Source organism: Nematostella vectensis, chromosome 9 (assembly GCF_932526225.1).
Source record: "Nematostella vectensis chromosome 9, jaNemVect1.1, whole genome shotgun sequence".
In the NCBI taxonomy this organism is placed as follows: Eukaryota; Metazoa; Cnidaria; class Anthozoa; order Actiniaria; family Edwardsiidae; genus Nematostella; species Nematostella vectensis.
In genome coordinates this window covers 16,454,317-16,468,662 of record NC_064042.1, presented here as the reverse complement: position 1 = coordinate 16,468,662, position 14,346 = coordinate 16,454,317, and the positions used below count along the sequence as shown (strand labels likewise).

General features: G+C 40.0%; 1 protein-coding gene across 7 annotated transcripts in view; it reads right to left on the bottom strand.

Annotated features, from left to right (window-relative positions):
- Positions 1–14,346, bottom strand: part of LOC5502691 (nuclear factor related to kappa-B-binding protein) — a 69,691-nt gene that overhangs the window by 34,638 nt on the left and 20,707 nt on the right. For all 7 annotated transcript variants that reach the window (XM_048732673.1, XM_048732672.1, XM_048732670.1 and 4 more), the window contains exons 11-16: positions 14,075–14,289; positions 13,809–13,893; positions 4,729–4,764; positions 4,171–4,315; positions 3,243–3,336; positions 2,893–2,919 (exon numbers count right to left, since the gene is read on the bottom strand). In XM_048732673.1, coding sequence (XP_048588630.1) covers positions 2,893–2,919; positions 3,243–3,336; positions 4,171–4,315; positions 4,729–4,764; positions 13,809–13,893; positions 14,075–14,289 — 602 coding nt within the window. The remainder of the gene's footprint in view (positions 1–2,892; positions 2,920–3,242; positions 3,337–4,170; positions 4,316–4,728; positions 4,765–13,808; positions 13,894–14,074; positions 14,290–14,346) is intronic.

Genomic DNA, 14,346 nt, shown 5'->3' with positions numbered 1-14,346 from the left:
CTGAAGGCAACTCTAACAGTCCTGAAGGCAACTCTACTAGTCCTTAAGGCAACTCTACTAGTCCTGAAGGCAACTCTGCTAGTCCTGAAGGCAACTATACTAGTCCTGAAGGCAACTCTGCTAGTCCTGAAGGCAACTCTACTAGTCCTTAAGGCAACTCTACTAGTCCTGAAGGCAACACTAACAGTCCTGAAGGCAACTCTACTAGTCCTGAAGGCAACTGTGCTAGTCCTGAAGGCAACTCTACTAGTCCTGAAGGCAACTCTACTAGTCCTGAATGCAACTCTGCTAGTCCTGAAGGCAACTCTACTAGTCCTGAAAGCAACTCTACTAGTCTTGAAGGCAACTCTACTAGTCCTGAAGGCAACTCTGCTAGTCCTGAAGGCAACTCTACTAGTCCTTAAGGCAACTCTACTAGTCTAAAGGCAACTCTAACAGTACTGAAGGCAACTCTGCTAGTCCTGAAGGCAACTCTACTAGTCCTGAAGGCAACTCTGCTAGTCCTGAAGGCAACTCTACTAGTCCTGAAGGCAACTCTACTAGTCCTGAAGGCAACTCTACTAGTCCTGAAGGCAACTCTGCTAGTCCTGAAGGCAACTCTACTAGTCCTGAAGGCAACTCTGCTAGTCCTGAAGGCAACTCTACTAGTCCTGAAGGCAACTCTACTTGTCCTGAAGGCAACTCTACTAGTCCTAAAGGCAACTCTACTAGTCCTGAAGCCAACTCTACTAGTCCTGAAGCCAACTCTACTAGTCCTGAAGGCAACTCTACTAGTCCTGAAGGCAACTCTACTAGTCCTGAAGGCAACTCTACTAGTCCTGAAGGCAACTCTGCTAGTCCTGAAGGCAACTCTACTAGTCCTGAAGGCAACTCTGCTAGTCCTGAAGGCAACTCTACTAGTCCTGAAGGCAACTCTAACAGTCCTGGAGGCAACTCTACTAGTCCTGAAGGCAACTCTACTAGTTCTGAAGGCAACTCTGCTAGTCCTGAAGGCAACTCTACTAGTCCTGAAGGCAACTCTGCTAGTCCTGAAGGCAACTCTACTAGTCCTGAAGGCAACTCTACTAGTCCTGAAGGCAACTCTACTAGTCCTGAAGGCAACTCTGCTAGTCCTGAAGGCAACTCTACTAGTCCTGAAGGCAACTCTGCTAGTCCTGAAGGCAACTCTACTAGTCCTGAAGGCAACTCTACTAGTCCTGAAGGCAACTCTACTAGTCCTGAAGGCAACTCTACTAGTCCTGAAGGCAACCCTGCAATCCTGAAGGCAACTCTGCTAGTCCTGAAGGCAACTCTAACAGTCCTGGAGGCAACTCTACTAGTCCTGAAGGCAACTCTACTAGTTCTGAAGGCAACTCTTCTAGTCCTGAAGGCAACTCTGCTAGTCCTGAAGGCAACTCTACTAGTCCTGAAGGCAACTCTGCTAGTACTGAAGGCAACTCTACTAGTCCTGAAGGCAACTCTACTAGTCCTGAGGGCAACTCTACTAGTCCTGAAGGCAATTCTGCTAGTCCTGAAGGCAATTCTGCTAGTCCTGAAGGCAACTCTGCTAGTCCTGAAGGCAACTCTACTAGTCCTGAAGGCAACTCTACTAGTCCTGAAGGCAACTCTACTAGTCCTGAAGGCAACTCTGCTAGTCCTGAAGGCAACTCTGCTAGTCCTGAAGGCAACTCTACTAGTCCTGAAGGCAACTCTAACAGTCCTGGAGGCAACTCTGCTAGTCCTGAAGGCAACTCTACTAGTTCTGAAGGCAACTCTTCTAGTCCTGAAGGCAACTCTGCTAGTCCTGAAGGCAACTCTACTAGTCCTGAAGGCAACTCTGCTAGTCCTGAAGGCAACTCTACTAGTCCTGAAGGCAACTCTGCTAGTCCTGAAGGCAACTCTACTAGTCCTGAAGGCAACTCTACTAGTCCTGAAGGCAACTCTACTAGGCAACTCTACTAGTCTAAAGGCAACTCTAACACTACTGAAGGCAACTCTGCTAGTCCTGAAGGCAACTCTACTAGTCCTGAAGGCAACTCTGCTAGTACTGAAGGCAACTCTACTAGTCCTGAAGGCAACTCTACTAGTCCTGAGGGCAACTCTACTAGTCCTGAAGGCAATTCTGCTAGTCCTGAAGGCAATTCTGCTAGTCCTGAAGGCAACTCTGCTAGTCCTGAAGGCAACTCTACTAGTCTTGAAGGCAACTCTACTAGTCCTGAAGGCAACTCTGCTAGTCCTGAAGGCAACTCTACTAGTCCTTAAGGCAACTCTACTAGTCCTGAAGGCAACTCTACTAGTCCTGAAGGCAACTCTACTAGTCCTGAAGGCAACTCTACTAGTCCTGAAGGCAACTCTGCTAGTCCTGAAGGCAACTCTACTAGTCCTGAAGGCAACTCTGCTAGTCCTGGAGGCAACTCTGCTAGTCCTGAAGGCAACTCTACTAGTCCTGAAGGCAACTCTGCTAGTCCTGAAGGCAACTCTACTAGTCCTGAAGGCAACTCTACTAGTCCTGAAGGTAACTCTACTAGTCCTGAAGGCAACTCTACTAGTCCTGGAGGCAACTCTGCTAGTCCTGAAGGCAACTCTACTAGTCCTGAAGGCAACTCTGCTAGTCCTGAAGGCAACTCTACTAGTCCTGAAGGCAACTCTGCTAGTCCTGAAGGCAACTCTACTAGTCCTGAAGGCAACTCTACTAGTCCTGAAGGCAACTCTGCTAGTCCTGAAGGCAACTCTACTAGTCCTGAAGGCAACTCTACTAGTCCTGAAGGCAACTCTGCTAGTCCTGAAGGCAACTCTACTAGTCCTGAAGGCAACTCTACTAGTCCTGAAGGCAACTTTACTAGTCCTGAAGGCAACTTAGTCCTGAAGAGGGGATAGACTATTTGCATTTTGCTCATTATATTAATATCTCACCTGCCAGGAGCGGACTTGCTCCTCAATCTGCGAAAAGAAACTAAAGGTTACTTTTAGTGGATATAATCTGTAATACAAATGCATGACTAAATCTGCCTGAATTGTGTTTTTACTTTATTTACACAGGTTGCCAATTTAGCGAATTTTGTAACAAAACAGTATCTGATACAAAGACATTATTAATATATGTATGTAGATGTATGTAGATAGGAATGATTTTAGATTTGAATTTTTGAAACAATTGACACAAGTTCCTTTGCTTTTTGTTTAGATTTCCACCCATCGTCGTGAGTACACATTGGTCCAAAGCAACGAAAAGGCAATAAATTGCATTTGCATCTTTAAAGCACCTTTTGTAGTGTTCCCTTGAGGTCTTGGAGGGTGTAGAAAACTTCTCGTAATAAGCTAAAGAAGCAGGATAATTTTCCACTTGGTGCAGGCGGCCTGTGCAGAGAAATAATAAGTAAAACTATTAACCATTTGAGGCGTTATGTAGTAACCATTTGTAATTGACTACCATATTTATTTTCTGGTTTAAGAACATGACTATTTGGGTATTTTGAGTGATTCCATTTGAAGTGTAATATTTCAACTGTGCTACGTATCAACCATTAGTCGTGGCTAAGAGGCTCAAGCTCTTTTAATATGCCAAAAAAAAATTCGACACAGGTTAAAAAAATTGACAAGCTATTACTTACAGGGCCTCCTTTCTCACAACATTTATTCCTTAAATTTGAAAAGCTGGCTAATTTCTATAAAATTTATGGTATCTCAATGTGTTGAAATATCGTCAAACATCGTATTTGACCACAAAGATCATGTAAAAGATGATTCCCTTTATAGATTTATAGATTTTGAACTTTCCCGAACTTCTCAGGCCCGAAATTCACATGGCTTAAATATTAAGAAAGTTCTCGGGACCTCGCAGTCACCCGATACTTTTCGGGTAACTTTCTGGCATCAGCATAGCTTCGAAAATAGCCCTATTGAGTGAAATCATTTGGAATATGAACCAAGAGGAAGTTCAAACTGTTCTAAAACATGAAAGCGGTTCTCAAAAAGGAGAACATGCGAAATTTTGGGCAAAAATGAAAAATAAAGTTTTCGAGCCCGAGAATTCTCGGGTGTTTCGAGAAACGGGCGCCAGGTCTGATAGGGTTTTACTTACAGGTTTGACAGGTTTTTGGTTACAAGTCTGAGAGGTGTTTACTCACAGGTCTGACAGGTTTTAAAGGTCTGATAGGGTTTTACTTACAGGTTCGACAGGTTTTTACTTACAGGTCTGACAGAGGTACTGGTTCACTCATAGTATTTTGCTTTATTTCTTGCTTCTTGGCACTCGCTTGGCGTTCCTGTTTTTGCTGTAGCTTCTGCTTTAATTTCTTTTTCAACTTGGCTTTCTTGTCCTTCTTTTTTAAATCAACTACAACACATTCATAAGTCTTCTGGTTATATACAAAACAAAAAATGAACACAATAATCAATAAACGTTAATTCAATCTTAACAATATCAACTGGCAGTTAATGCAGAGGCATTAGTGGCCCTGGATAAACAATTACATCGCTTTTTATGACATGAACACAAATTTTAATCTAATTTAAAATGTCTTATTATCTTCCAAAATTTTTTTTTAAATAAAGGAATACGTTTTTATAGTTGTACTGGTCCATTAAAAAATCCTTTCCTTCTAACAACAAGCAAGAGCATATAGGGCCAGCAGATAGCACAGACAAAATAAATAACTACAGGATACTGTGAACAGTTTCTGGGTATAGAAGGAGAAAAAGATACACTAGTTGATAAAAGTACTAGAAAATTCACAGATTAATTGTTACCTTGCATTGGTAGACGAGGTTTGTTTTTGGGATTATCTGTAAATCAGAAAAAAAATCTGAGAATACCACTCTATGTAACATGCAGAACTGTACTAAAACACTTGAGATTTGCTATAAGCCATCCTACAGTGGATCCCACGAGTGAGATTTGCTATAAGCCATCCTACAGTGGACCCCATGAGTGAGATTTGCTATAAGCCATCCTACAGTGGATCCCATGAGTGAGATTTGCTATAAGCCATCCTACAGTGGATCCCACGAGTGAGATATGGTATAAGCCATCCTACAGTGGATCCCACGAGTGAGATATGGTATAAGTCATCCTACAGTGGACCCCATGAGTGAGATATGGTATAAGCCATCCTACAGTGGACCCCATGAGTGAGATTTGCTATAAGCCATCCTACAGTGGACCCCATGAGTGAGATTTGCTATAAGCCATCCTACAGTGGATCCCACGAGTGAGATATGGTATAAGCCATCCTACAGTGGACCCCATGAGTGAGATTTGCTATAAGCCATCCTACAGTGGATCCCATGAGAAAGATTTTCCAGAAGTCACTCTACAGTGGACCCCACGAGTGAGATTTGCTATAAGCCATCCTACAGTGGATCCCATGAGTGAGATTTGCTATAAGCCATCCTACAGTGGATCCCATGAGTGAGATTTGCTATAAGCCATCCTACAGTGGACCCCATGAGTGAGATTTGCTATAAGCCATCCTACAGTGGATCCCATGAGTGAGATATGGTATAAGCCATCCTACAGTGGATCCCATGAGTGAGATATGGTATAAGTCATCCTACAGTGGACCCCATGAGTGAGATATGGTATAAGCCATCCTACAGTGGACCCCATGAGTGAGATTTGCTATAAGCCATCCTACAGTGGACCCCATGAGTGAGATATGGTATAAGCCATCCTACAGTGGACCCCATGAGTGAGATTTGCTATAAGCCATCTTACAGTGGACCCCATGAGTGAGATTTGCTATAAGCCATCCTACAGTGGACCCCATGAGTGAGATTTGCTATAAGCCATCCTACAGTGGATCCCACGAGTGAGATATGGTATAAGTCATCCTACAGTGGACCCCATGAGTGAGATATGGTATAAGCCATCCTACAGTGGACCCCATGAGTGAGATTTGCTATAAGCCATCCTACAGTGGACCCCATGAGTGAGATTTGCTATAAGCCATCCTACAGTGGACCCCATGAGTGAGATTTGCTATAAGCCATCCTACAGTGGACCCCACGAGTGAGATATGGTATAAGCCATCCTACAGTGGACCCCATGAGTGAGATTTGCTATAAGCCATCCTACAGTGGATCCCACGAGTGAGATATGGTATAAGTCATCCTACAGTGGACCCCATGAGTGAGATTTGCTATAAGCCATCCTACAGTGGACCCCACGAGTGAGATATGGTATAAGCCATCCTACAGTGGACCCCATGAGTGAGATTTGCTATAAGCCATCCTACAGTGGATCCCATGAGTGAGATATGGTATAAGCCATCCTACAGTGGATCCCATGAGTGAGATATGGTATAAGTCATCCTACAGTGGACCCCATGAGTGAGATATGGTATAAGCCATCCTACAGTGGACCCCATGAGTGAGATTTGCTATAAGCCATCCTACAGTGGACCCCATGAGTGAGATATGGTATAAGCCATCCTACAGTGGACCCCATGAGTGAGATTTGCTATAAGCCATCTTACAGTGGACCCCATGAGTGAGATTTGCTATAAGCCATCCTACAGTGGACCCCATGAGTGAGATTTGCTATAAGCCATCCTACAGTGGATCCCACGAGTGAGATATGGTATAAGTCATCCTACAGTGGACCCCATGAGTGAGATATGGTATAAGCCATCCTACAGTGGACCCCATGAGTGAGATTTGCTATAAGCCATCCTACAGTGGACCCCATGAGTGAGATTTGCTATAAGCCATCCTACAGTGGACCCCATGAGTGAGATTTGCTATAAGCCATCCTACAGTGGACCCCATGAGTGAGATTTGCTATAAGCCATCCTACAGTGGACCCCACGAGTGAGATATGGTATAAGCCATCCTACAGTGGACCCCATGAGTGAGATTTGCTATAAGCCATCCTACAGTGGATCCCACGAGTGAGATATGGTATAAGTCATCCTACAGTGGACCCCATGAGTGAGATTTGCTATAAGCCATCCTACAGTGGACCCCACGAGTGAGATATGGTATAAGCCATCCTACAGTGGACCCCATGAGTGAGATATGGTATAAGCCATCCTACAGTGGACCCCACGAGTGAGATATGGTATAAGCCATCCTACAGTGGACCCCATGAGTGAGATATGGTATAAGTCATCCTACAGTGGACCCCATGAGTGAGATTTGCTATAAGCCATCCTACAGTGGACCCCATGAGTGAGATTTGCTATAAGCCATCCTACAGTGGATCCCATGAGTGAGATATAGTATAAGCCATCCTACAGTGGACCCCACGAGTGAGATTTTCCAGAAGTCACTCTACAGTGGATCCCATGAGTGAGATATGGTATAAGTAACCTACGGTGAGTCTGATGAGTGAGATATGATATAAGTAATCAATATTTTGTTGTTGTGTCTTTTTGGAGTAGAGTTATAGAAGTTTTCGTACCCATGAGTTTTAGGGGACGTGTCTCAGGGGGGGGGGGGGGGATTCTTTGGGGGAAGGTCCTAAGTTCATAAAACTATGCGACTGAGTTTTTTTGTCATTGCACGGGAGTCTTGTGGTTCTCGCCTGCCTGCGCAAGCTATGTAACCACGCTTTGCTGACACGGTCGCCTCCACTTGAGAAAAACACAAACAAGTGGGAAAACAATTAGAGAAACTCTATTACAGTCATGGATTCCGTAAATCAAGAAATCTACAATTTTCTCTTAGTCCGCTGTCGAATTTCACCTTCAACAAAATGGTTATAACATGGTGGAAGACTGATTACAATACCGAAAGAATAAAGAAAGTCTATGAAAGAAAGACAAAAGCCTAAAATATAAGAAAGGACCCATGTCTAAAGACGAAAAAATCGAAGACAATAAAGCAGCAAAATTATAATTATTAATGTTTGTTTCTCGCCAAATTGAAACAAATGAAATGGTACGTTTTCAAAGTTAAACAAATTTATCGCTTCTGATTCAGTACTTTAGGATTAGATGTTACTTATTCGTTCATGTTCAGTTTATTCTGAATTTAAACTGTTGTTTCCTTTACCATAGTATGTATTTTAAGAGTTATTTTTTCATAATCATGGTGTACTCAAAAATGAATCTCTAAAATGTGAATAGTTTGAACAAAACCAATTCTGCTTCTTCTATTTCTGTCTAAATCATCATTTTTTGTAATATTACCGAATCTGAGCCGGACTAAAAGGCAAAAAGAGTAAACGATAGTATGTTATCTCTCATATTTTCTCTGCTTTGATTTTTGCTTGGTAAGAACAATAAAGGTTAGTTTTGTAAATTATCTTTCTTTCTGAGGGGAAATTATTTTTTTAGTTTCTTTCACCTCAACAACTAGTTTGCACTGATCCTAGAAGGTCCTTACAAATTAGAACTAGACTTTTATAAATAAATAAATAAATAAATAGATAAATAGATAAATAGATAAATAGATAAATAGATAAATAGATAAATAGATAAATAGATAAATAGATAAATAGATAAATAGATAAATAGATAAATAGATAAATAGATAAATAGATAAATAGATAAATAGATAAATAGATAAATAGATAAATAGATAAATAGATAATAATAAATAGTCATAGCGGAGCTAAAGTTCTCTAAATTGGTCTAAAATCGAATGGCGTGAAAGTGGGAATGCGTGCATGTACTGGAAAATAATTTAATTCCTTCAGCTGTTGTTTGCGAAACAAACATGCTACAAAGCCAAAGCTTATAAATATTATAAAACACTGGGAAAATGCACAAATACGAAAATGGACCACTTTTGGTTCTCAATACCATGCTATTTGTAGACAAAACTATAAAGCATAAGCTACTGTTGATCAGTCTGGTATGTAGCCAAATACGACAATGAATATCCTGCAAAGGCATAAAAAAATCCTTTTTTTCGGGGGTACTCCCCTTCCCGGAGAAATTATTTCACATCCCCTCAAGAAAAATCCTGGGTACTGGCCTGTGTTCTGTTCCCTATATTTCTTATTTTATTTTGATTAAATCACATTTAAACTTGGCCTAATATGTAAATAACAGAGGAAAATCCTGTATCATATGAGAAAAATCAATTAATGACTTGTAATGACATTAAATTTTTTTAAATTAATTTTACCGCAAACAATTCTTCAGCAAATGCGCTCGATTTTCTAGTATCATTGATTAATTGATTCTTAAGTATGTATGTAATTGCACTGTGTTACAAGTTTTTGCACTGAATACCATCTGCACGGCACTGCTCTAAGCCAACCACAATCGAGGATTTTGTGCATGTATATTATTATATTATTAATTATTTTATGTTGTTAAATTTTACTCGATGTAAATTGTGCAATTTGGCATTTTCCCTGCAAGCAATGCAACAATTTTGAAATAAATCACAGTTGTGGTACTTTCACAATATGTTATCATTATTATTATAAAAAAAAACAAGGGGAAGTAGGAGGATGAAGTGCTTGCAATAAATGAGATGGAGATGATAAGTCAGAGAGTGATGGAGATGATAGGTCAGAGAGTGATGGAGATGATAGGTCAGAGAGTGATGGATATGATAGGTCAGAGAGTGATGGATATGATAGGTCAGAGAGTGATGGATATGATAGGTCAGAGAGTGATGGAGATGATAGGTCAGAGAGTGATGGATATGATAGGTCAGAGAGTGATGGATATGATAGGTCAGAGAGTGATGGATATGATAGGTCAGAGAGTGATGGAGATGATAGGTCAGAGAGTGATGGATATGATAGGTCAGAGAGTGATGGATATGATAGGTCAGAGAGTGATGATGATAGGTCAGAGAGTGATGGAGATGATAGGTCAGAGAGTGATGGAGATGATAGGTCAGAGAGTGATGGAGATGATAGGTCAGAGAGTGATGGAGATGATAAGTCAGAGAGTGATGGAGATGATAGGTCAGAGAGTGATGGAGATGATAAGTCGGAGAGTGATGGAGATGATAAGTCAGAGAGTAATAGAGATGATAAGTCAGAGAGGGACGGAGATGATAGGTCAGAGAGTGATGTAGATAATAAGTCAGAGAGTGGTGGAGATGATAGGTCAGAGAGTGACAGAGAAGTTGATAATTCAGGGAGGGCATATTACAAAGATAGTGACGGAAAAGACGATGCCAATGTTCGAGAGCTCCTACAAAGGGCTAGGTCCGGACGGATTTGCTCTACTTGCCGTTATTTGTACAAAGGATGGTAACAAGTGAAAAAAGGACACACTTGTTTCACTATGTATGTGACACAGATATGGTTTAGCACAACCAGAAGTTCTAGATCCTTTCCACTTCGTCGTTTAGCCATTATATACAGTAGTCATCATATGTAGTCTTTATTAGCGGAGCCAGCGCGGCCACAGGCCGCGCGCGGAGCTCCATAGGTATAGAAATATGGTAAGCTATGCGACTTGGTTTTGTGGTCATCGCGCGGTTACCCTGTGGTGTCACAAATCAGCCAGCCAGTAATCCAGCCGTGCAACTCTCAGGCCCCTCTCGGTCTTACGCTTTTATGTGCTTTTAGTTCAAAGTTTGTATGTTCACAGAAAAAAGGCAGTATTTAATGAGAAAATATGTGGATTTAAATGGACTGAAGTCTTTTAGGAACCGTTTTGTCTGAAGTACGAGTCGATAGTAAAATCTACCCGAGTGTTCGTGAATCCCGCCCGTAGCAACAGCTAAAAAGAGGACTATAGAGGAGGACTATAGAGGATCTACACTACCATTATATATTCATTCACGTCTATATTTATGTAAGGAGATCCTGAGAAGAAAGGGCCTTGATGTCTGTTTTCAGCTATAAAAATCATTCGCTTGTTTCGACGAGTTCCTTGCTAGCAGAAATTCGACAACTTCACAGTTTACAACAAAAGCGAACAACACAACCACAACAGAAAGCGAAAAAAAAAACTGCCAAGGTGAGTTTTAGACGACGATTTGTATTGAGAATATGAAAGTTATTTTTCTTTTATTGTTGTGCTTTTATAATGCTCGTTTGTTCGTTTTTTTTTTCCATAACCAATCGCTTAGACTAAAACACCGTACCAGCTTTAGTTTGACGTCAAGATGCCATATCAAAGTCATATTATATCCTTGTTTTGATGTAAATACGTAAATAGTTACAAGTTCTATAAATTCAGGCGTATATTCCTCACGGTAAGTAAGAATTTAACGACAGAAATACGTAGTAGTCTAGTTACTGTATCAATGCCACTTAGCTTGTTGGATTTATACATTTGTTTCTAGAGTTTGCTTTGCGAATTCGTGGTCTAATCAAACATGTTGAGCATAACACATCCTTTGATATTCTTCGTTCTCTCTATACTTTATTGACTGCGTTGAGATATTTAATAAAGGCTGACAAATATTATCCTGTCATATATTGAAAGAAGACCTTTCTTGTCTTTATATTGTGTGTATTTAGTCTTTTCAAAGATACAGCAACATTTTTTCAACTTTATCATAACCACTTTAACTTTACAATTACAAAAGAATTTTTTCTTCGAAAAAAAAATGCAACCCTGATTACATATATTGTTTTTGCTTTTATATCGTCTGCATCTTGCATACTTTCTAATGTGTTTATTTATTTTTATTCAAATAGTTGTGGAAAATTAGTAAGGTTATAAATGGCATGATGAAACTACTGTTTTTGAAAGAAAAAAAAATTGTTTTCACTTTTATTTAGGTAAAACCAACCAAGGACTACCTAAGGGCCATGATTGATTCTAAAGGCTGAAAGGCATAATAATAGGCAAATACTAAGATAATATAGTAGGGGATTTCTTACTTTTATATTACAGTATAAGTGTAATAGGTTTTTTAGAGCAAGATACTTGCTCTCAATAATAAATCTGTAAAGAAAACATTTATCTATCAACCTAAAGATAATGAGGAAAGGGGAAATGTTAGGAGAGTGTTGTTGCATTATTGTTAATTGTTTTATCAAAGATATACTCCCATTTCATATACTCCCATTTTCATTTAGCACTACTTTCAGTAATATCAAGGATTTTTTTTTAGAATTTGCTTCCCAAGTAAATTTGTTCTTCTCCATTGCATTTAATTTTGGAGCAGCATTAGCATGTGTGGATCCAGGGTTTTTATAAAACAGCAGGCCACCATGCTAAAGGGTGGGTGCACCATGTAATGCATGACTGTAATATAATATCCTTGGTGATGGAGTATTACCAGTATGTGACAGACAAAACTTCCATATGGCACCTGATCATTATATCTTTGGAATGGTGTTTCATTCATTATTTGTTTCTTTGCAAGGGCAAAGCTGGTCAGAATGTAGCTGTTATACAAGTTCTATACTTCTATAAAGGGAAGAGGTTTTTATTAGATCAAAGTTACTTAAATTATATAAAGATAACAACAAACTTGTGCTTTTTCATTAATAAATTTGTAAAGAAAACAGTTTTATATCAATCCTAAAGGTAATAGGGAAAGGGAAAAATACTAGGAAAGTTCTCAGTCAAGTTATTATTGCATTATTGTTATAAATGTTTTAGAATAGAGTAACATTTTTTTTCAAATAGAGTCACATTTCTCCCTTTTCTTCGCTCCCCATTGACTTTTTGTTTATTTGTATATTTATTCCTCTCTGCCCCCAATATAGATCAATTAACATGGTTTGGTTTGTAATTAGAAACTTTCAGTAATTTAGGATTTGCCTCCATTGCATTAATTTTTTAGTAGCCTGTATGAGTGGATCCAAAATTTCTAAAAAAAAAAGGCCAAAGGGTGGGTGCACCAATATGTAATGCATGTCAGGAGGTATATTTGTGGAGTTTAATTTCAACACATTCTTCTGAATAATCAGTTGCAGTACGTGAAAACTACAGTGTGGCATCTAATTCTTTGGAATACTGTCACATCCTTGATATATTCTTCACAAGGTCAAAGCTTGTTAGAATGCTATTTTGATAATAAACAAAATATAGATAGTGGAGTTAAATAAGAGGGAAAATAAGAGTTGACCATTAGACACAACTAAGACACCTAAAGTTTGACAGCCTTTTTCTTACCAAGGTTTAGTACTTGTTAACTTTCATACTGCATATTTAATATTATTAAATGAGTGCTTGCTTGATACATTTGGAGGGGCCAATGCAACAGACCCATACCGAGGATTTTTCTAGGTGGGGTGAGAAATCAAAAAAGTGGACCTTATATTTCCTGGGGGGGAGTTCTCTAATAAAAATCTGACCGCGCCTTTGCAGTATTTCCAGGGGGTTCTAATGTCGGATTTGGCTACATACCAGAGTGAGTTTTGTCTACAAATAATAGCACGTCTAATACCGAAAGTTGTGTGTGTGTGTGTGTGTGTGTGTGGGGGGGGGGGGGGGGGGGGTGCGTACGGGATGCACCCCTCTTAGGTACGGGCCTTAACAATTCATAAAGACATGGCAGTAGAAAATGACTTTTTTAATCTCATTAAAAAAAAACATTTTAAAGACACCTAGATCCCCCTAAATTACCCCTACCAGTCAACACAAAAAGGTATCAAATGCTGGTTCCGCCTTATAATCTATATATTATAAGTTATAGCATGGCACGAGGGGAATTTAGTGATTAAATGTCCCCCCAACCGAAGGATGATTAGTTGGACTAGTCATCCTGAGGTTAAGTGGACATTTAATCACTATACAGTCGTTTGACAAAAAGTTGTCATCAACCGGCTTTGCGACTACGCGACAAGCCCGCATGTAAGCATGGGTAAAAAGCACTGAAGTGCTTAGCTGCATATATTAGCCACTGCATAACTTCAGACTTAGACAGTGTAGCGGTGGCTAATATATGCAGGCGCTTTAGTGCTTTTTTAGCTCTGATGTTTAACACAGTGCGCAAGGCCATACACTTACAAGTTCTTGTTGCTTTTTTGGTAGGATTTGTTCTCTGTACGATATCTTGAAGGCTCATAAACCTAGTGTCGAGTTCAGGTATATTCTGTATAACAAAAAAATGGACTTGTTTGTAAAACTTGCACAAGGGAATATATGGACTCGTTTATGAAAAGAAATTGAGAAAATTTAAAACACAAGAAAAAAAGGAAGCAATCAGTAGCAATCTAGTAACAACAACAACAACAGCAACAGCAACAGCAACAACAACAACAAAATTGTTTTACCTCCCCCAGCATCCTCTTTTTCTTGTGTCTCTGAAGCATTTTCTGAAAGTCCGACTCAGTCACCATACTAGGAGATGCAATTTGTAAACAAGATAACGGCGATGTGTGGGGGAGGGATGGGTACCCATACGGCATGCCAGGTATTGGAGCCACAACAGAATGGAAACCAGGAGGCGACAAGACACAAGGAACTCTGTAGCCAGGGACAGGAAACCCTAGGAAAAGAGACTCGTCACAGGCAATAATGTACATGCAAAAGTTTGAAAGAAAAT